The 21502-nt window shown below is 43.2% G+C and overlaps 1 protein-coding gene across 2 annotated transcripts in view; it reads right to left on the bottom strand.

The window, feature by feature from the left end:
• Positions 1-21502, bottom strand: part of LOC120943720 (aldehyde oxidase 1-like) — a 213843-nt gene that overhangs the window by 31595 nt on the left and 160746 nt on the right. For both annotated transcript variants that reach the window (XM_040357196.1, XM_040357195.1), the window contains 3 exons: positions 21151-21378; positions 16873-16968; positions 11769-11897 (listed from right to left, as the gene is read on the bottom strand). In XM_040357196.1, coding sequence (XP_040213130.1) covers positions 11769-11897; positions 16873-16968; positions 21151-21378 — 453 coding nt within the window. The remainder of the gene's footprint in view (positions 1-11768; positions 11898-16872; positions 16969-21150; positions 21379-21502) is intronic.

The raw sequence follows: 21502 nt of genomic DNA, 5'->3' as shown, positions 1-21502 counted from the left end.
ATAATATAAAGTCTATATTGCTTTTTCATCTATACCACTGCTATAATCCTTCATTACTCAAATCAGCTTCTAATAATACCGATCCCACCCAAACACTGGAGAAGATCAAAGATGGCGGATACCCTCCCACACAGCTTTAGGAATGCGGAGGTGAAGACACATCAGAGGGCCGGCTAAGATCGACACCCCATCTTGTACTCTTCTTGTATATCGGCCAATTAGATGCGCTTTCTAGTTCACATTAATATAATAGTGACGTATCATGCTGTATGTAGAAGTTTGTTTTGTCTGCAATAAAGCAGATATAACGGTGTAGTTCAACTGAGATGGTTGTATCAGTGAGTTATTCCTAGCCATGCATGGTTATCTGAACTTGGAATTTGGAACAGCAGTAGAATCCATATTAACCCCTTTGCGGTTAACAGAACTATCACAAAGGCAAAACCTCAGTCAGAATAAAGCTCAGAATATGAACCTGTAAAAAGCAGTGACACCCTGATATTTAGCTCAGATGATGTACAAGAGGTCTCTGCTAAAACCCGTTATACCCCCATTCACAGCTCCGCTGGCCAGAACATTACATGTATTTTTATTTTTTATTTTTTAGACCCCAAATTTGGGTCTGACAACTCCATTTGGTTTTGGTACCATAAAAAGGTTTGAATAAAACCCCAAACCTTGTTCATTTGTGGGGATCTGTATGATCACCCCTTGAGATATTAATCGGTCTAGTGCCTGAAACAGAGATGGTCTTTTCTCTGGAAGCCCCTGTGTGGGGGAAAGAGCCTGTTTAAATAAAGGGCGTTTATACTTTCTTTTGACTGGCAAAAGAGTACTTTTCCCACTAGAAATTGTTTGGATATATTTGTCCAAGTCCTCTCCAAATAGTAGCTCTCCATGAAAAGGGAATCCAGTTAGGAGGTTTTTACATGGTGCTTCAGCTGACCAATTTTTTAACCACAGGATTCTACGTATATGCACAAGAATAAGCGTAAGGCGGGACGGCTGGTGAATAGAGTCTTTAAAAGCATCTATGGCAAAACATAATGCTTTTGGGTAGTTCAGCCAAAACCTGAGCTTGTTGTGCAGGAAGCTCTCTAAGGTCCTGTTTAAATTGGTCCTTAAAGGATTGAGATGTCTATTGCAGCGACTGCAGGCTGAGTAACGGCACCTGCCATGGAAAAGGTATCTTTTAACAGGGATTCCAACTTTTTATCATTGGATCCTTAAGCATTTGTGCATTGTCTACAGAACAGGTTAGGCAGTATCAACTGCTGGTACTTTCCACTTTTTGGAGAATTTCTCCTCCAGAGGATAGAGAATTGAAAAATCTCTTAGGAGGGAGAAAATGCTTATCCGGGTGATCCCATTCAGCAAAAATCAGCTGTTCTAGTAGTGCATGTGCAGGAAACGCATGCAAAGGCTGAGAAGGTTTTAAGGAACCCAAGGAAGAGACTGAGCTTTCAGGAGACTCTGTTAGAGAACCATCTCCGTATGAGATTGTATCTGCAATTTCTCAGATTAAGAGGCTGAATTAGGTTCATCCACCGTTGTTTCTTCCGCAGATGAATCCTCGGTTTGCTTTTCCTCCTGATCGCCTGAGGGTAACATCTCATCCTGTGCCCACTGTTCCCTTTGCAAAGGTTTTGCAGTGGGGGAGGGAAATCTAGCATGCTTCCTATTAATTTGAATGAAGGATGCGATTAAAGCCGCTAATCTCTCCTCCAGACCCTGCAGGGAGGAAGAAAGGACATTTTCAGTCACGTATACAGGGGCTGAGATGTGAGAAGCAGTTGCACCAACAATTTGTTCCAATGGCTCACCCTGGCTTGCCATAACTGGTAATTCAGGCAAGGATGACAGCGTGGAAATGCGACTTGAGATCCCAACGCCTGGGGGTGGAACCCCTTTGGTTTTTGTGGTGTCTTTTTTGGTAGGCATAGTCCCAAGTACAAAAACAGAGGCACTATGTTTGGACTTAATTGCTGAATATAGTCATGACACAAAAAAAACTGCTATAAAGTTCAGCCTAGTGCTGTGAAAAAAAACTGTCCTTCCTGTATCAGGAATGCCAGTTTACAACCCTCACGTGTCCCACAGCTCCTGTGTCCCTGTGTGCAGACTGCTTGTTTCCCAGCCGAGGAGAGACTGACACAGCTGTAGTTTTATCTGTTTGCCTGGTGTGCATCCTTGTGGACGTTTCACGGCCGCACCCCCTCCAAAAAAATCCATCCTTTTTTTTAAATGTTCCCGCGTTCGTAGGGAGAGGGGGAGGGGAGGCAGATAGCTGTTTAGTAGCAGGCATACAACAACAGTAACAGCAGTCAATAACGTTGGCAGTACCAGCGGGACCTCTGCACCCCCCACGACAGGGGGGGGGTAATATAAGGTGGGTACACCGCTGATGTCCCCCTATCCTCTGGTCCCTTCAGGGAGGAAAAAAGAAAGACATTTGGCAGACTTCTTTTACTGGAGAGGAATCCCCTTGCACACACTTCTACACACAGACTGAGCTTTACAGTGAAGACAACAGAGTAAGGTATGTGCATAGACTCTCTCTAGTGGAGATTAAGGCATAACAACACCTTTACCATAATGGAAGAATACATGGGTGTTTTTAATACCTAAGTTTCTTCCCTTACTTATCACCGCCGCAGGATTTGCTGAATTAACAGACAATCCAACCTTCACCCATCACGGCGGGCTCCGTTTAGCATACCTTCAAGGACTGGGTCCCTTGTAGGGTTCCAACTCCCTTGGACCTGTAGAAAGCACTCCACCAGGAATCTCAAAGAGAGGTGTTAGAGGCAAAACCTTGTGCTTCGGATACGAGGCCCCAGGTACCATCCTTTTAGGCCTTAGTGGCACTTTGGATGGATCTGGTCTTTATAGAGGCTATTTAAATCCAGCATGGATCCCTCCCGTGGAGCTCCTCAGAGCACATCTTCACTCGTGACCAACACCTTAGAAGACACTGGTGAAAAAACTGATGCGCTCCTGGAAGGAGGAGGGGCTATATAGGGAGTGAACTTCCTGGATTGGGTATAACCATCACCTGAAGGAGGTCTATAACCCAATAAGTGATTACTTAAGGCTCTATGTCCCATGATGTACGATAAAGATTTTTTTTTATGGTGGCCCAAAATCCAGCAACCACCTTCAAGATTTTAAAGGGCATAAATTGCACATTTTATTTCATGACCATCAATCACAATTTTGGAGGCCCCAAAATGCCAGGATTATACAAGCACCCCAAATTATCCCTTTTTGGAAAGTAGACACTCCAAGGTATTTGTATTTGCTAAGAGGCATGCCAAGTATTTTGAACGTCTCATTTGTTGCCACAAGGTTTTGGAAAAAGAAGAATGAAACGAAAATGTATTAATTTTTCAAAACCTTGAACCACTCACCATGTTTCTTATCAAATACCGGAGTATCTACTTTTTGGGAAGTATTTATACTATTTTACGGCCTCTAAAAAAGTGATTGGTAGTCCCAAAAAAATCTCTCACATGTGGTATGCCCATAGAGAAGTAGCAAAATGTGTTTTGGGGTGTAATTTCACATATACCCATGGCATGTGTGAACAATATCTCAAAGCGACAACTTTGGGTCCTTTTACACGGGCGTTCTGCTTTTTTGTTCAGTTCCGTTTTTACAAAAAAAAGTGACTGATCAAAGACGGATACAGATGTGAATTTTTACATCCCTTTTCATGTCTGCTGACATACGTTTTTCATCCATTTTGTGACTGAACTGACCTACAGTAAAAAACTGAACGCCTGTCTTTTTGGGAGAAAAACAGATGTTAGCCGATCGGATATAAGGGGATGTCGTCCGCTAACATCCGTTTTTGGTCCATTTAGTTTTTAACCTCCCTAGCGGTAATCCAGAGTGTGGGTTGGGGTTAATTTTCAGTACCAATAGCGGTAACCCCGAGCCACACTCGGGATTGCATTGCAGTATCCAGGTACGGTTACTTACCTTGTCCCCAGGATCCTGAGATGTCCTCCCACGGTATCCTCCGCCCGATGCATCAATGTTCCGGGCTCTGTTCCCTGCAAGCTTAGCGATGCATGGGGGCAGAGTCCGGCAGCAAATTCAAAAGAGTACAAAAAACATAACACACACAATACATTGTAATCTGTAGACAGTGACATGGGACTCGGGGGGAGAGGGGCAGAATCCTGCTGTCTGTGTCAACAGATGCAGAAGCAGTGTCCGCACGAGTACCCCCATTTAATGAGGCCCTCTGTGGGGGCACTTAAGAAGAGGAGCCAGGAGTGCCACCAGGGGACCCCAGAAAAGGAAAATTGTGGCCACTCTGTGCAAAATCCTTGCATAGAGGAGACTTTAACCACCTCAATACAGGGCACTTTCACCCTCTACCTGTCCAGGCCATTTTTCATCTTTCAGCACTGTCACACTTTGAATGACAATTGCGCACTAATGGCACTGGTGGGCACTGATTGCTGGGATTGGTGGGCACTGACTGCTGGCACTGGTGAGCATGGATGTCTGGCACTGGTGGGCACGGATTGCGCTTTTTTGTCTTGATGTCCCCTTGGAAGAGATCCCTCTGCTCGACTATCCTCGTCACACACTCTGTCAGTGAGGTGATTAGAGCTGCTTACTGGCACTTCCTGTATTTACATGTAACCAGCTGTGATTGGACACAGCCAATCACCTGGTTAAAGAGCCGCGTAAGTGTATACGGGGTCGTGCCGTATCCTAGCAACATGGCGCGGGATCTTCTGTTCGGGTACGCCGTCATAGGACTTCCACACAGAACGAGAGCTGCACCATCCCTCTGTCATTTGACGGTGGGTGGTTAAGGAATAATGCTGCACCATTCTATCATTTACACACAAACAAAATAAACAGCAACAACTTAAAGGATCTAAAGCTTCTATATTCAAAACTGAAATAATGATAATATGCCTTTGTCTATTCAGGTCAAGTAAGATTCTCTTTATAGTCCACCTCCTCTGCTACCACATTTGCCAGTTTTCACTTAGGATGGCAAGTGTTATGCCGCGTACACACGACCGTTTTCCGGGTTCTAAAAAATGACATTTTTAAGGGTCTAGAAAAAACGAAGTTTTTTTTTAACCCAATCATTAAAACGGCCTTGCCTACACACGATCCTTAAAAAAAATGCTCTAGCAAAGCACGGTGACGTGCAACACGTACGACGGCACTATAAAGGGGACGTTCCATTTGGATGATGCCACCCTTTGGGCTGCTTTAGCCGATTTTGTGTTAGTAAAAGACGATTTGCGCTTTTCTGTCTGTTACAGCGTGATGAATGTGCTTACTCCATTACGAACGGTAGTTTTACCAGAACGAGGGCTCCTGTCTCATAACTTGCTTCTGAGCATGCGCGTTTTTTTCACGTTGTTAAAGTCCACACACGACCATTTTTTACAACCTTAAAAACGACAACGTTAAAAACGTCATGAAAAAATAGAGCATGTTCAAAAAAATTTTGCCCATTTTTTAGAACCCGAAAAATGCTCTGAAGCCCACACACGATCGTTTTTAATGACATTAAAAAAAATGTAATTTTTTAGAACCCGAAACATGGTCGTGTGTACGCGGCATTACACCGAGCATTTTTTCATGCAGTAATAATTTCATAGCCAATTAAAATTACTGAATTGTATATTTCTCAATGTAGTAAATGGCACTGGTTATGTGATGAGACCAAGAATAGTGACCTATGTTTCTCAAGATAGTAGATTATTGTATAGTATAGGGGGGAGAGGCAGAGTTTTGCAAGACCAAAGCAGTTTTTGTTGCAAGATCTTTTATGGAAGATTTGCTATTTTACAGATAATTTGCTATTCGATAAATAGAACTATAAATAAAACAGTACCATATCATATATGGGCAGAACATTGGCTAAGTGGTTAGCACTTCTGCCTAGCAGCATTAGGGTTGTCAATTTGAATCCCAACCAGGCACTACCTGCCTAGAGTTTGCATGTACTCCATGTGCCTGTCTGGGTAGGTTATTAGGTCCTATCTAAATTGGCCCCAGTATGTGTATGTATGAATGTGAGTTACGGACCTTAGATTGTAAGCTCCTTGAGGTCAGGGACTGATGTGAATGCACAATATATATCTGTAAAGTGCTGGGTAAATTGATGGTGCTATACAAGAACATGTAATAAACAAATAAATAAAGCATATGCTGCAGGCTTGTGTAAGCAGCTGTGGTCAAGTGATCACCAAATTTCTTTCTAAATGAGAGATACTGGAAATAGAGGTCTTGCATAAGCAGCACCATCTTACAACTATTCTTACAACTGTTCCAGACAAATCAGACTAATCTTATCCATCAAGTTTGTGACTTTGATAATGTTATGAATGTCCTCATGTAAATCCCATACAAACTTGAGGATACCAATAACCAATTTTCAGGTCTATGCATCTGCTTTAAGATATTGTATGGAGTGTCTCTAGAGAACTTAAAAAGTCTAACGTGAGAATGTATAACATAAGGAGTGTGAGGATGGGGAATTCCTCCTGCTTGTATACACAACGTATATACACACAAATACATACTGTATGCACATAAATACACACACATTATAATTGATGACAGCAGCTCCTTTGCGGTGCTATTCCACAATGGCAATACTAATCAGTGCAATTGGAAGCACTGTTTATGGGAGTGGATTTTGATTTTAAGTTTTTAAGAAATTTGTTTTAATATTACACTGTTGAGTGGAATTGTATTCTGTATGTCACATGAATGAAGAAATGTGGAGAAGACATTGTATAGAGTTGGATTATTATGCACTGTTGAGGTCATTCCTTAATTATAGTGGTTCACAGGGCTTTTTTTCCTCAGACAATAGGTGCAGGAACTTCCCCGGGTCACCCCTTTTCTCTGCCCCCTACCCACATCCGAGCACCATCCCATGGTTCCATCCCCCTACCCATCTCCCAGTACCGCCCCTTTTAGACAATACAGAACCAAGTATCATTTTTTTTTTTTTTTTAAGTAATTTGTATGGAATTTGGTAATGATATCAAGAAAATCCGGATCCCCTGCAGCCAGCAACAATAGACCCTGCTAACAGCAAAGGATCAACCCACAATACCCCCCCCCCCCCCAGCATCAATAGACTCCCGGCAGCATCAACAGATCTCTGCACAGCCAGCATTAACAGACTCTCCGGCAGCCATCAGCCAACAATAGATCCTCCCCCCAACAGTAGATCTCTTTCAGCAACAACTGACCCCCCCAGCAACTTAAGATCTCCCACCAGCAACAATAGACCTCCTTAGCAACAACAAACCACCCCCTGCAAAAATAGATGCCTTCCAGCTAGAATAGATGCCCCAGCAGTGATCATCAATACCCTGCAGCACACCCCAGCACCCCTTGTCATTACATACAGTCAGTCCAGGAGGTGCCGGAACTGCATTCCCCCCGCGTTCCCGCTGAAAAAAAGCCCTGGTGGTTCATAATTTCTTATCAAGAAGGCCGAATGATTGGAGGAACAAATTGAGAACATATGGAGGTTCAGGTGACTGCTCTGTACTTTCAGAGGCGGTGCCCGGGGGTCTCCTCCTGTGATGACAGCCATCTCCTATTTCCCGAGACTGTCATCACAGGCGGAGAACCCCGGGCATTTTCAATCTGAATGATACCTCTCCTGGAAATGTTATTTTCTGGACAAATGAAATCCTATAACTAGTGGGTGTGTCCCTAACTACTCTATGAACTTTATAAGAATTGTCCAGCACTGGGTCGTTTCTCATTTTCTTTTGCAAGGTTCTTGCCACTATCCTAATTAAGGACTCTCTGAGAGCTTGAACCTATAGATTGTTCTTTGCGAAGCAACTAGAGGACAAATTCTTGTGAATGCATTTGTGCCCCTGATCATGATTATATTCTCCGCATGTTCTCCCACCTTTTACTTTTAAAATAACACGCCATAAGCTCCTGAAGAAGCGGCATTTCAATACACGTAACATGTTAAGCTGAGCTGTACATGACACATCGCCTTCCATAAATTATACGGTTATATATATACCAGTAGGAAGTGACCCTGGTCCTCCTCTTCAATATGCAGTACCTTTTTGGTTTACAGGTGGTGTGTTATTAACTTTTGTGTTCCTATGCCCTTCTAGGAACGGCCACTTTGTTATCTATGTTTTCAATTATTTTGTATGTTTCTCTTCTAATAAATGTACATATTTTTTAATCTGTATTATGCCTATAAAGTCCATCATCTCCCAACCTACTCTTATATAACCTAATCTATCGGGACGTGGCATTGTTTTTGTAACGGAATGACCCGTGACACCCAGAGACTTTTGAAGGATGGGGGGTACTCCTGTGCCAGCATCACTAATGAATCTTGCGCCTAGGGTCAACCTGTGCCCCTTTTGGGCATAGGGTGACTGAGAAATATATATATATATAAAACTCAACGTGTGTGTGTGTGTGTATGTATGTATGTATGTTCCAGCATCACGTCCAAACGGCTAAAGATATTAACATGAAACTTGGCACACATGTTACTTATATGTCAGCAACAAACATAGGATAGGTGGTTTAACCCTTACCCACCCCCATTTGCCATGGTCGGGGTTTTTCTTTAAAGTCCCATTCAACTCTATGGGAAATACATGTTACTTCATGTTCCAGCATCACGTCCAAACGGCTAAAGATATTAACATGAAACTTGGCACACATGTTACTTATATGTCAGCAACAAACATAGGATAGGTGGTTTAACCCTTACCCACCCCCATTTGCCATGGTCGGGGTTTTCCTTTAAAGTCCCATTCAACTCTATGGGAAATACATGTTACTTCATAACTTCCAAACGGCTGTAGATATTTCGATAACACTTGGTCACATGTTACTTATATGTCCACTTAAACTATAGGATAGTTAATTTATCCCTTAACTACCCCCATTTGTGAGGGTCGGGGTTTTTGTTTAAAGTCCCATGCAAATCTATGGGAAATGTATGTTCCCACATAACTTCTGTACGCCTGGAGATATTTCAATAATACCTGGTACACATATTACTTATATGCCAAATAAAAATATATGACAGTTAAATTAACCCTTACCTACACCCTTATATAAAAGATGGGTATATTTATATTACTATGATTTTCCTCCCCAAAAGGTTAAGATAGGAAGACCGGGCAACGCCGGGTATTCAGCTAGTTAATTATAAATTACATGAGATGGGACATTACTGATAATTCATGTATTGCAGGAGATATGGATTTCATTCTGACCCCCAACTGGTCAATAAGAGTTCAATGTTAATACTGTTTTGTGTGAAAAGTCTATTGATGATAGAGGTGTTGTGAGTTAGCAGTCTAAAGGTCAGATGTCTCCTTTCAGGGGTAGGGAATTAGCATATCAATTATGTTTAGTAAAGGAATGTGTATTATGCAGGTGAATCACTTATTGTTGAAGACGGAACGTCTGGGGGATAATTAACTCCTCTGAATGTCATTATCTAAAAGAATGTGATTGAAGCCCCATTGTGTGATGTGTGGGTGGAGAGTTTCTTTGTCCCTATGCTTAACTGTAACAAGTTTGTACTATTCATAAGAAAGCTAAGATACCATTAAAGGTTCATTCATTTGACTCAGATCACAGAGCGTATGTCTCGTCTCTCCGAGGGAATTCCTATGGATCAGGTCTGCTGGATTGTGGAGTCTCGGAAGCTGTCTTGGGTTGATGGAATGGGAATATCGTAAACGGTGGTGACCGTTACAGTTTTATTTTGTTTTCGTATCCACAGTTCCACTCTGTGATGATATGGTTTTTTAATTTCATGTTGAAATAATGGGGCATATTCTTAAAGATCTGAGGCGGCGGAACGTATGTCCTTTACGTTACGCCGCCGCAAGTTTAAGTGGCAAGTGCCTGATTCCCAAACCACTTACCTGTAAACTTGCGGCTGCGTCGCGTAAAGTCCACCCGCGCAAGCCCTCCTAATTCAAATGATCCTGGTAGGGGGCGTGGATCATTTAAATTAGGCGCGCTCCCGCGCCGATCGTAATGCGCATGCTCCGTCAGGTAAATTACCCGAAGTGCATTGCGCTAAATGACGTCTCACGGGCGTCATTTGTTTTGACTGTAACGTAAATGGCGTCCAGCGCCATTCACGGACGACTTACGCAAACGACGTTAAATTTTCAAATTTCGACGCGGGATCGACGGCCATACTTAACATTGAGTACGCCACCTAGGGGGCATCTTTATCTTTACGCCGCGTATCGCTACGGAAACAACGTTAAAACACTACGGCGGGCAAGCGTACATTAGAGAATCGGCGTGACTAGTCATTTGCATATTCTACGCTGACCGCCACCTAGCGGTCATCGTAAATATTGCAGCCTAAGATACAACGGCGCAGGCCGTCGTATCTTAGGCATGTTTAAGTGTATCTCAGTTTGAGAATACACTTAAACATAGGATCGGACTTACGTCGGCGTATCTGCTGATACGTCGGCGTAAATTATTTGAGAATATGGCCCAATGTTTTTATTTGTTCATTTGCTCTGTGATTTTTTTTTTACAGAAAGGGTAGCACAAATTCTTAAATTATAATTTTTTTATTCACAACAATAAGACCATGAACCAATAATTTGGTGGCAGACTGTGAAGACAACGCAGTGTGTCTGTGCACCAACTTCAGCTCCAGATAGCAGCAATGTGGATCAAGAAAAGTCACAAGGTTTAGACCTTTCCAATATGGTTGAAAAAGGCAGTATTTATACAATGGTTGTTACAGCCCACCTCACACTTTTTGAACATTTGAAATGTTTGCTTCTTATGAGGACATTTTCAGGACAAGTGTTTGCTGGCTCCAACCCATGCAAGAAAAATTAACATTTAGGTTGGGTTCACACCATCACCACATCCGTAGCACAGCAGGGGTCTGGTGCGTGCTGGTTCACAGTTTCAGGTCTGATTTCAGCCCAAATTTGGTGCTGAATTCGGACCTGAAACGGACCAAAAAAGCACATGTTTTTTCAGCAAATCACACCTGACCTGCTGCAGAGATATATGAACCAGCTCCATAGAGAGCCGGTCACATTCTCCTACTATGCAAATTGGATGCAGGGGAACCTGCACCCAATTCGCATAGGTGTTAACCCAGCCTTAGGCCCCATACACACGACCAAACGTGTATGCTGAAACTGGTCCGCGGGCCAGTTTCAGCAGACATGTTTGGTCGTGTGTGGGCGCGAGCGGGCCGAATTCCAGCAAACATTTGCCCGCCGGGCCTTTTCCCAGCGGACAAATATTCCTGGACGTGTTTTAAAACCGTCCGCTGGAATCCTGCCCGCTCGGACATGTACGGTCGTCAGTACAGACCTACCGTACATGTCCAGGCGCCCGCCGTCCCTCGCATGCGTCGAATGACTTCGACGCATGCGTGGAAGCCTTTAAATGGCAGGCCCGCCCACGTCTCCGCGTCATCGCCGCGTCATCGTCGCGGCGACGACGCGGACACGCCCCGCGTAATGTTTACGCGCGGACTTCTGTACGATGGTGTGTACAACCATCGTACAGAAGCCCTCTGGCAGACATGTACGGTGAAAACGGTCCGCCGGACCGCTTTCACCGTACATGTTTGTTCATGTGTACCCGGCCTTACAGTAACAAAGAAGCAACAGAGTTTCATTTTATCTGGCAGCCTTTACATTTCACATGGTTTGTCTGTTGCACGACATACAGTACCACTTGGAACAATTCCGTCAAACTCTTACCTTAACTGCCAGACCATAAACATCTGTCCCAATGGTTCCACCAGTTGGAATTGAATTTGGTACAACTTCTGTGCTGGTCCCAGAGATGTGTATATATGTTAATGGTACCCTCAACTCTCTGCTTGCAATCTAATATGGATTAGACAAACAATTTAATGAAAAATCATTTTGGATTTTGTCTCTAGAAAAACAAATTGTAAATATAACAAAATGTATCCAACATACAGTGCTGTGGAATAGCAATTTGCCCTTTTCAAGACATGCTTAACTGTGACACTCAATGTATTATTTTGTATTAAGTAGCATAAAAGACATTGTTCTGAATCATTTCCTCTACTCTACGTCTGGTTTCACCATCACCACGGCCAGTGCCGACCCAAGACATTGTGCTGCCTGATACCAAGAATGAAATGCTGCCCCCCCCCCCCCCCACAAAAAAAATTACGTTCACCAAAATGCCCCCACATCCATTATTTTATATCATGATAACTAAAGTGGACCTATCATGGCTCTATACATGTACATAGGAGTATAAAAAGGACCTGTTATGGCTCTATTCATGCAATTAACCCCACAGTGGAGCGGAGAGCGGAACGGGAGGAGCGGTCGGGCGGCAATTAGCCCCACAGTGGAGTGGAGAGTGGAGCTGGCGGAATGGGATGGCGTGTGGGCAGAAAATTTGCTGCCCCCTGAAAGTGCTGCCTGGTACAATGGTACCATCGGGTCCCATGGTAGGGCCAGCCCTGACCACGGCAGTGAAACGCACATTAAGTACAGAGCAGAGGCCGGGCGGCTGCAGACCTACCTGGTGATCTATGCTGTTATCCCCAGTGCTGATAAAAGGCACCTATAAATGTAAGCAGCCACTTATGTCATTGTTTTATTCATAATTTTAAATAAACTATATAATGCTATGGTCCCATTTATGTTCATTTTTAACAGTCTACCGTGGTGGAGAGGAGGATAATAATTAAAAGGTTTTCAGCTACATCTCCATTGGCATGTTGTGACCTTTTTAGTTCATGTTCATCTGGTGAGTAGGCAATTTACTCACACTCATCGGGTGATATATATATAAAGATTTGCCTTTGGTGACGGTGCATGGATTGAGCCACATCCCTAAGGCCCTGTACACACGATCAGTCCAAACTGATGAAAACGGACTGAAGTTCAGTTTCATCGGTCCAAACCGACCATGTGTGGGCCCATCAGTCCGTTATCCTTCGGTCCAGAAATTTAGAACTTGCTTTAAAATTGAACTGATGGACTGGTAACCGATAGGTCAAAACCGATGGTTAGTACGCAAAAGCATCGGTTCCAAACCCGGGCATGCTCAGAATCAAGTCGACGCATTCTTGGAAGCATTGAACTTCATTTTTCTCTGAACGTCGTTGTGTTTTACGTCACCGCGTTGGACTCGATCGATTTTTGAACTAATGGTGTGTAGGCACATCAGACCATCAGTCAGCTTCATCGGTTAACCAATGAAACTGAACTTCAGTCCGTTTTCATCAGTTTGGACTGATCGTGTGTACAGGGCCTAAGAGATTTATGGACTTTAAACTGATTGATTTATTGTTATTATTAATTGTCAAAAATGGCTGAACTGTATATATTTGATATATCATTAATACCACTATGCACTTTATTATTATATTGTATTATATTTGTTTAATCACAAATGCATAATAATAATTAATTGTACATTCGTTCAGCACTTCACACTAGCGGCCCTTACCACACATCACTGCAATTACAAAAATGTAGCACATTGCACTTTGAGGGGGGCAGCTTTAATATTATTCATTTAGCATTTTTTCTTTCTGTAGCACAAGGTTCCTAACAATTTTTTATTCCACTGTGCTGGAGCTATAATTCCAGAGTGCATTTATGGCAGCGATGCTAGTCCTACACTGATTGGGTATACACTGCCCAAAAGAAAATGAGGAAGGTTTTGGAGAAGACTGCAAAATAAAGGGGGCTTGCAGAATAATTAGCATGGGAGGGGCAGTCCTTTAAGATGTTCTTTTGCCGGCTATCATTAAGATCTTTAAGAGCGTTTGTGGATTTAACAACAGTCCCAGTTAACCTGCATGCAGTATAGGTACGGTGTAGCCTTGGCACAGGTGCAAGGTAGATGTGGTTCAGATGCAGTAAATGTTTGGTATAATGCAGTATAGGCAGTGCTTTAACTGGGCCGGAACGCGGCGGTACTCAGTACCGCCACTTCCAAAAATGGCCCTGGAGAGTACCAGCACCTCTCCGTGCGCCCAGTACGTGGGTTTCCCGTACCGGAACGCAGCCCCAGGCACGGGCGTAGGAACCGGGGGGGACGGGGGGGACGCATCCCCCCCAGGAAATAATGCGGGGGGGACGGGTATGGTAAAATCCCCCCCAGATGTGACAGCGCAGTCACTAAACTATATGCCCGCTGGCGCCGACTCACTGGCTGCCGCGTGCACTCCTGGCTGGCTCCTGTTCCTCCTGTGCGTCTCCTCGCCCCCCCATGGAGGATTGATTTGGTTCAATCCACCGACGTGCGCCGCGTGACGTCACGCCGGCGGTGAGAGGGGAGGAGGGAGCGAGAGTGACTGTCGGCGCCAGTCAGAGAACAAGTCGTGACTCACGAGGAGCCTGCTGCTGCGCCTGGGCCTGGCCTGCCTTACTGTATACAGTAAAAACTCTGCAAAAAGTAAGAAAGTATTGTGTATTGGGGAGGGGGGGGGGTGTTGGACTGAGCTGAGGACCTCAATGTTTTTTTTTTTTTTCTTTAGTCAGAGAAGGCAAGCTCAAAATAACAAACATTTTTTTAAACTGCTATTTTTTATTTAAAAAAATATGGTCACCTCAGCCTGAGGTGACCATAATTTTTTTAATATAAAATAGCAGTTTAAAAAAATGTTTGTTATTTTGAGCTTGCCTTCTCTGACTAAAGAAAAAAAAAAAACATTAATTGCAGCCTCACTGTGCCACCAAACGCAGTCACTGTGCCATCATATGCAGCCACTGTGCCCATCAAACGTAGTAGCCACTGTGCCCATCAATTGTCGCCACTGTGCCCATCACACGCAGCCACTGTGCCATCACACGCAGCCACTGTGCCATCACACGCAGTCACTGTGCCCATCAAATGCAGCCACTGTGCCCATCAATTGTCACCACTGTGCTCATCACACGCAGCCACTGTGCCATCACACGCAGCGGCACCTCTTTTGGCCCACTTAAAGCACTGAGTATAGGGTTAGTACAGGTGTAGCCTAGGTTTGGAATAGGTGCAGTATGGCATGCAGCATGGTATGGCAAATATCCAGACAAGGGGGCTCTCCCTCTAACTCCTTTGGTGCGAAGAGGAAGAAGTTTCATAAAAAATATATTTTCCACTCCTCCTACTGCACTGTGCATATTGGGATCTGTAGTGTAACCATTACTGTATATTGTAGCCATTATACATGGCTCTCACCCTGCTGACCAGAAGAGAATAGTGAAGCATAACATTAGTACCTCAATAGAGGTAAAGAAGAAAATAAGGTAATGTCTCCTTCTCCATAGTGCTGTAGCCCATATCCTGGCTACATACTCCCCCCATTAAACTCTTTTGTCACCAAGATGGGACAAAGTCCTTCAAGCAAGAGCGTCCATACTGGAGCAAGTAACTTAAGATGAACATAAATTAACAAGTAACTACCTAAATAATTCTCATTGACACCCGAGATCAACAAGGGAACCTCCAACCAATTGTTGGGGGCCGAGGTTATATTGTTTATTGGCCAGTGATGTAGAAATGACCCACCTGGGTGTGTCAGGGAGTGAGTACAGGTGGCCCTAATTTAAATGTTTGGTAAGGAGGGTCAGCCTATTATTATTTCATTCCGTTGTATAAGTGACTTCCTCTGAGGTTTCTCCCAAGGTGTCATTTGTCAGTTTCTGTGGCGGCCCAATGGTTTGCTTGGTTCGTGGTTCCTGTGATGCAGTAGGTTTGGCCTCATCCATTTTCATTGTTATCTCCATGTGATCCTGACTTTGAAGCGTGAGTTCTGGCATCTCAAATTCTTTGGTTGCAGCAGACATTTTTATTTATTTTTTGATAAAGAAGGCCACAGCCAGTCGATGCCCATCACTTCTTCCTCACTGTCCTGTTCATCTGTTCCTTGAACAGTTTTCAGACAGTTGTTTGCAGATAAGGCGTTGCTTCCCTGTTGCCAAGATTTCACAGCAAAACTCTGTTCCCAGGCTGCATGTCTTTCTGTATTCTTACTTTAAGGTCAAAGTTCTTTTGTTCTTTTGACCTCAGGCATTGGAGGCCCCAGAGCTTTTTCATATGCGATTGTCATATTATCTCAATCTACATATCCTCAGTGAGAGGTTATTGATCTCTGATCTAAGGAAGGGCCACAGACCAGATCGTCAGGTAGTCGAACTTCTTTCCTGAACATCAGCAGATACGGTGAATAGCCCATAGCATAATTTTCAGTACTACAGCTGCAATGTGCCTACTCCATTGCTGTTTTGGCCAAGAGAGTCCCAAGCATATCTACTAAGGGGGTCCCCTTAAGGATGATAGGGAGTAGTTCTGGATTTCTGAATACCTAGCAGATCTAACCGTCTTTTGATGAGCTTACTCTTAAAGTGTCTTCCTGGGATGGATACGCTGAGGCAGGCCATAGTGGAAAGAGAACTTTTCCAAAGAACTTTGGCTACAGTTCAGGCTTGTTAGTCTTTGGTTGAAGTGGGTAAAGTGGTCATTTACATAGTTACATAGTAGGTGAGGTTAAAATAAAGTCCAACAAGTCCAACCTATGTGTGCGATTATAAATAAATACATTTGCTACAAGACCACCCCGTCTCTCAACTGCAACTAATTCCACTCCCTGTGGCGTATCGGTATCTTAGCAGAGGGGGATAATAAAAGTCAAGGCCTCCATATTGCTGTAGCCCAGCACCTGGCTACAGGAAAAGTGATGCATTTTCGCTGTGACCTTATAGACGAAGCCCTGGTAAGTTAAGCAAGGTTTTTCACAAACCGCTATTTAACAGGGGTGTTTATAAACCACATAATATATTGTGATGATAAATTGTACAAATGAGTAATGAATTGCTTCAATACCTGCATGACTTTAGTGTTGAGACCCTGGCCCAGTTCTACACCACCATGGCTGACAAGGACTTTCCCATCTCTGTAAATATGAACCAAAGCTGACGCCTGAGGAACAAAGCAAATAAAATAGTAAAATATATATGTAGCAATGGTATAATAAACAATTATTAGGCATCGGACAGTTGTTTAATAAAACAGCTCACATATGAGTACTGAGAGGTCTCAGTAGGGGTGGAATTTTAGAAAGTTAGGGGAGATTTGTACAGTGACGTACATTTTACTTAACCATGCCCTTTTAAGCCCCCACCAACTGATGCAATGTGACCACACCCACAAATTACTTTATTTCTTCAGAACATTGTTTTTTGGAGGGGGGGTAAAAAAAAAATCACCCTGGGTGCCAGATATCCTAGGTACGGCTACAGTATATCTGGGTGCCAGATATCCTATCCACAGCTACAGTCTAAGAATTTTACCAATTTTACCTATTCTGAGAATATTACATCAGAGTCCGCCGAGCCCCCTTTACATCAGAGTCTGCATAATCTCCACTTACACTGTAAGGGAAATCTCTGTGGACTCTGGAATGTTAACACGGTTAAGAGCCTTATGCCGTTTGGGTCTTCAGCCTCATGTGGTTCCGGTTGTCCATTAATCATCCAGATTTAGGAGAACCAAGCAGGGTTCAGCTGTCATTGGAGCCACAAGAAACTGTTGGCCATCTTATAGTCTCCCAGTACTCTATAGGGCTCACATCCACATCCATAGGCTAAAGTGACAGCTAAACCCCGCTTGGATGCCCTACATCTGGATGATCGGACCCACATGAGGTGGAAGACCTGCATGGTGTAAGGCTCTTAAGCCTGTACTTCTGTGAGTTGCTATTTACATTGTTTTTCATCCACCTATTGCTACACTTAGCCCCCTTTCACATTGAGTGTGGCTTTGAAATCAGGTGAAATCGCACGATTTCAAAGCCGCATCTCAGTGCAACTTTAAAGACATCTGTGCAGCTTCATGCACAGATGTCTATTGAAGTCGCACCTGAATCGCTAAAAGTAGCGCATGCACTTTTTCAAATTGATGTAGCACCGCAAAGTCGGCGTTGCATCAATTTGAACACTACAATAGGATGATACTTGGCATGTGATTTGACGTGCGATTTTATCACTACTGTACATTGTCTTGTAAGTTGTCGTGTGAATAAATACATTTTTTTTTTACTGCTACACTCAGATGATTACTGTAGAGAAAATATATTTAGTCTCTCGAGATGTGCTGCACTACAGTGTTTTGGAATTACACTACCATCTAACCCAGACCCCCCAAACCATCTCCCTCCAGTGTGTTGGTCACATACACATCTGCGCCATATCTCTCCACATGCAGAAATCCATAAAATACTGTAGAAACACAAACAGGTTTGTTCTGCACATTATTCTGCATACTGTTTAGCAAGGCTGCAGTTACAATGCAGGAGGGCTTTGCACCAGCATTAATTTTGTCGACTAATTTAACACTATTTTAGTCGACTAAAATACGACTAAAACAATTTGGATGACTAAAATATGACTAAAACTAAAATGGCATTTTATTCAAAAGACTATGACTAAAACTAAATCTAAAATTGACATCAAAACTAATGCCCCGTACACACCATCACTTTATGTGATGAAAAAATATTACGTTTTTAAAAACGTCACTTTAATTGACCGTGTGTGGGGGAAAACGTTGTTTTATGTCTTCTAAAAAACGACCAAAAAAAATTGAAGCATGCTTCAATTTTATGTGTCGTTTTTCAAAACGTCAACTTTTACTTCACAGAAATTGACCGTGTGTAGTAAAAAACGTTGTTTAAAACGACGTTTTTTCACCCGCGCATGCCCAGAAGCTACTTATGAAGCAAGCTTCAATGGAAAAAGTGGTGAGAACGTAACCTCGCTTTGCTAGAACATTGTGAGAAAAACGATGGTGTGTAGGCAACTTCATCTTTGAAAATTGAAGTTTCAAAAACGTCATTTTTTACTTCACAGAAAATGTCGTTTTTTTTCATCACATAAAGTGATGGTGTGTACGGGGCATAACACTACTTTGCTGATCATTTCTAAATCGGCAACACAATTTCAGCCAGAGCCTGTAATAATAGCACATTAAAGTTTAAACATGTATTGCACTATTCCACTACTGCATAAGTCTAAGTAAGGGGAATCCACTAAGCTGCTGAAAGAAAAAATATGAAGAAAAAGGATTTTCTTATATTTTTTTCTTAATATTGGTAATATATTCAGGTAATATGTGCAATGGCATTACAGCCATTATTTTACTGTTTTAGGGCTGCATTCACACCTGAGCGTCGGTCGTTCGGCGTTTTTTCCCGGCGTTTTGTCGAGCGTATTCATGCTTATTTGCGCGTTTGCATACAGCGTTGTCCGACGTTTTTGTACTTTGACGTTTTTTATTTTAGCCAATAGGAAAAACTCATCTTTTCATCACTTGTTGCTATGTTGGTAGATTTTTTTAATCTTCTGCATGGGCGACAAGTTCTATTGATTAAAGCGACGAAACGCCCGTAGCAAACGCCCGTTGTCGCGCAAGTCGCTTGAATCAAGCGTTTCCATTACTTTCTATGGGAAATGGAAACGCTCAAATACGCCCAAACTGCCCGATACGCGCGACAAAAAAGGGTCCGGAACTTTTTTTGGCTACAGGCGATGGGCGTCAGGCGCATCAGCGTTCAGATGTGAACCATCCCCATAGACTTTGATGTATTTTGGTCCCTCTGGCGTTTGTGAGCGTCGCGCTACAGGCGACAAAACGCCTAGGTGTGAATGGGCTCTAAGTCACAAGCAGCTTTGGCTTCCCCCTGCGTTTCCTCCTCCACCTCAGCGGCCAATGCGGTCGATTCTCTTCCCGGCTAATCAGGACGCGCTTACTGGGTAGCCGGGAGGAGAAGCAGGAAGACAATAGCGAATAATATTTTGCCAATGTCACACAAATTGATGGGCTCAGGGGGCAGTGCTCTGCGCCCCTAAGCCCACCCTTTTTTAAGCCAATTAGCGCCTCAGGCTGTAATCATGTGCTTCAAAGGAAAAAAAACATTGGGTGCATGGATTAGTTGGGTCAGCGCCTCTGCGTCCCTAATGGAACGGCCGCCATTAAACATTACATTACTGCTGGTGGTTATTTTCTGGTTGTTATCTCAATCATCCAGTACAGAGACAACAGGGCCATCTTTTCTTTGCACCAATTCCTGATTTCCCAGTGCCTGTACTAAATGTTTGACGTGCAAATTTGAAAAAACTCTGGTCATCTGTCTTATTGCTGATAATCTATTTCCATTCTTTACCTCTGTAACAACTTTAAAGGACAAGTCCAGCCTGAGCTTTTTATGCTGGGCTTTTCCTATAGGTCACAGGAGTGTAATTCGTTTTGCACTCCTGTGACCCGTTTTCAGCGGAGAGCGGTCTGAAATCCGCTCTCCGCTAACATCACTGCCATCAGTCGGGGCAGCGCGTCATCACGAATTCCAAGTTGGGATCTGCCAGCTGCCCTGATTGATGGAAGTCCCAGCGGACAGCCTCTCCCTGACCCTCTACAGCTCAGCGCTCTAATGAGCATGGAGAAGCAGAGAGGAAAGACCCTGACTGACATTCAGCAGATTTCCTTTTGGGGATCAGTATGAACCGAGCCATCGGCAATGTTCGGTGGCTCGGTTCTCAGTGCAGAGACGTCGGGGGACAGATGCAGCATCGGTCTGATGCTCCATCCACCGAGGTATGAATAAAAAAATAAAAAAAACATACTTCTCTTTTAAACAACATGGTACTTACACATAAAACCACAAACATCCTTTGACAACTCACAAGCCTTCATGGAAATATCAAGAGAGTGGCAGCAGGGAGAGGTGCCATAAGCTCAGTCCAACAGTGAGCATTCTTCATGTTGACACCTCAGTAATGGAGAGTTAAAGCAATCCTGCGCAGGTGCAGTAGAAAGTCTGGCATTTTTTATTTTTTTTTAGATGTTGTGTGGCATGTAGAGATTTACATAGCATCATTCAGCTTGAATGTATATAAAAGCCTTTGGACAGCCAAGACCAATAACGTAGTCTGCCTGTAAGGTAAGATGTTGACCTAGGAATAGAGGTTTTATTCCTCCAGAGGCTTTAGAGCTTTAAGATTGAAGAAACAAACCTTGTGTTCTCCCCATACCAGCCAGAAAACCTTGAACCTGCTTGCCATATGCAAGAAAACTAGATGACACACATTTAAATAAAGATGCACATACCTGATGATACATTTTCTCAACAAAGCCAACTGTGAATTTTAGTGGAATAATAGCCAGTCCTCTCTTCTTCCAGTAATTTTCCTTGTTAAATCTTTGCACTTCGTTTCTTCTATTGACATAGGCGGATTTTTTCATGCATTCATCCCAGCAACGCATCAGATTGGCGGCATCAAACTCTTGATTATAATGTGTTTTAGAAATGCCTTTGTACATGTTCACATGGCGGACCTGCAAATCACCACAAAGTCACAGGCATTTGTTGACATTTACATACATTAAGTAGCTGTGAGCACACAAGATTATGTTGAATCTGTTTTATTGAGTTTCAATCATTTGTAAAACATATCGACTA

Source organism: Rana temporaria, chromosome 6 (assembly GCF_905171775.1).
Source record: "Rana temporaria chromosome 6, aRanTem1.1, whole genome shotgun sequence".
Classification (NCBI taxonomy): Eukaryota; Metazoa; Chordata; class Amphibia; order Anura; family Ranidae; genus Rana; species Rana temporaria.
The sequence above is the reverse complement of the archived record's forward strand: the minus strand, read 5'-3'. Positions and strand labels throughout refer to the sequence as shown.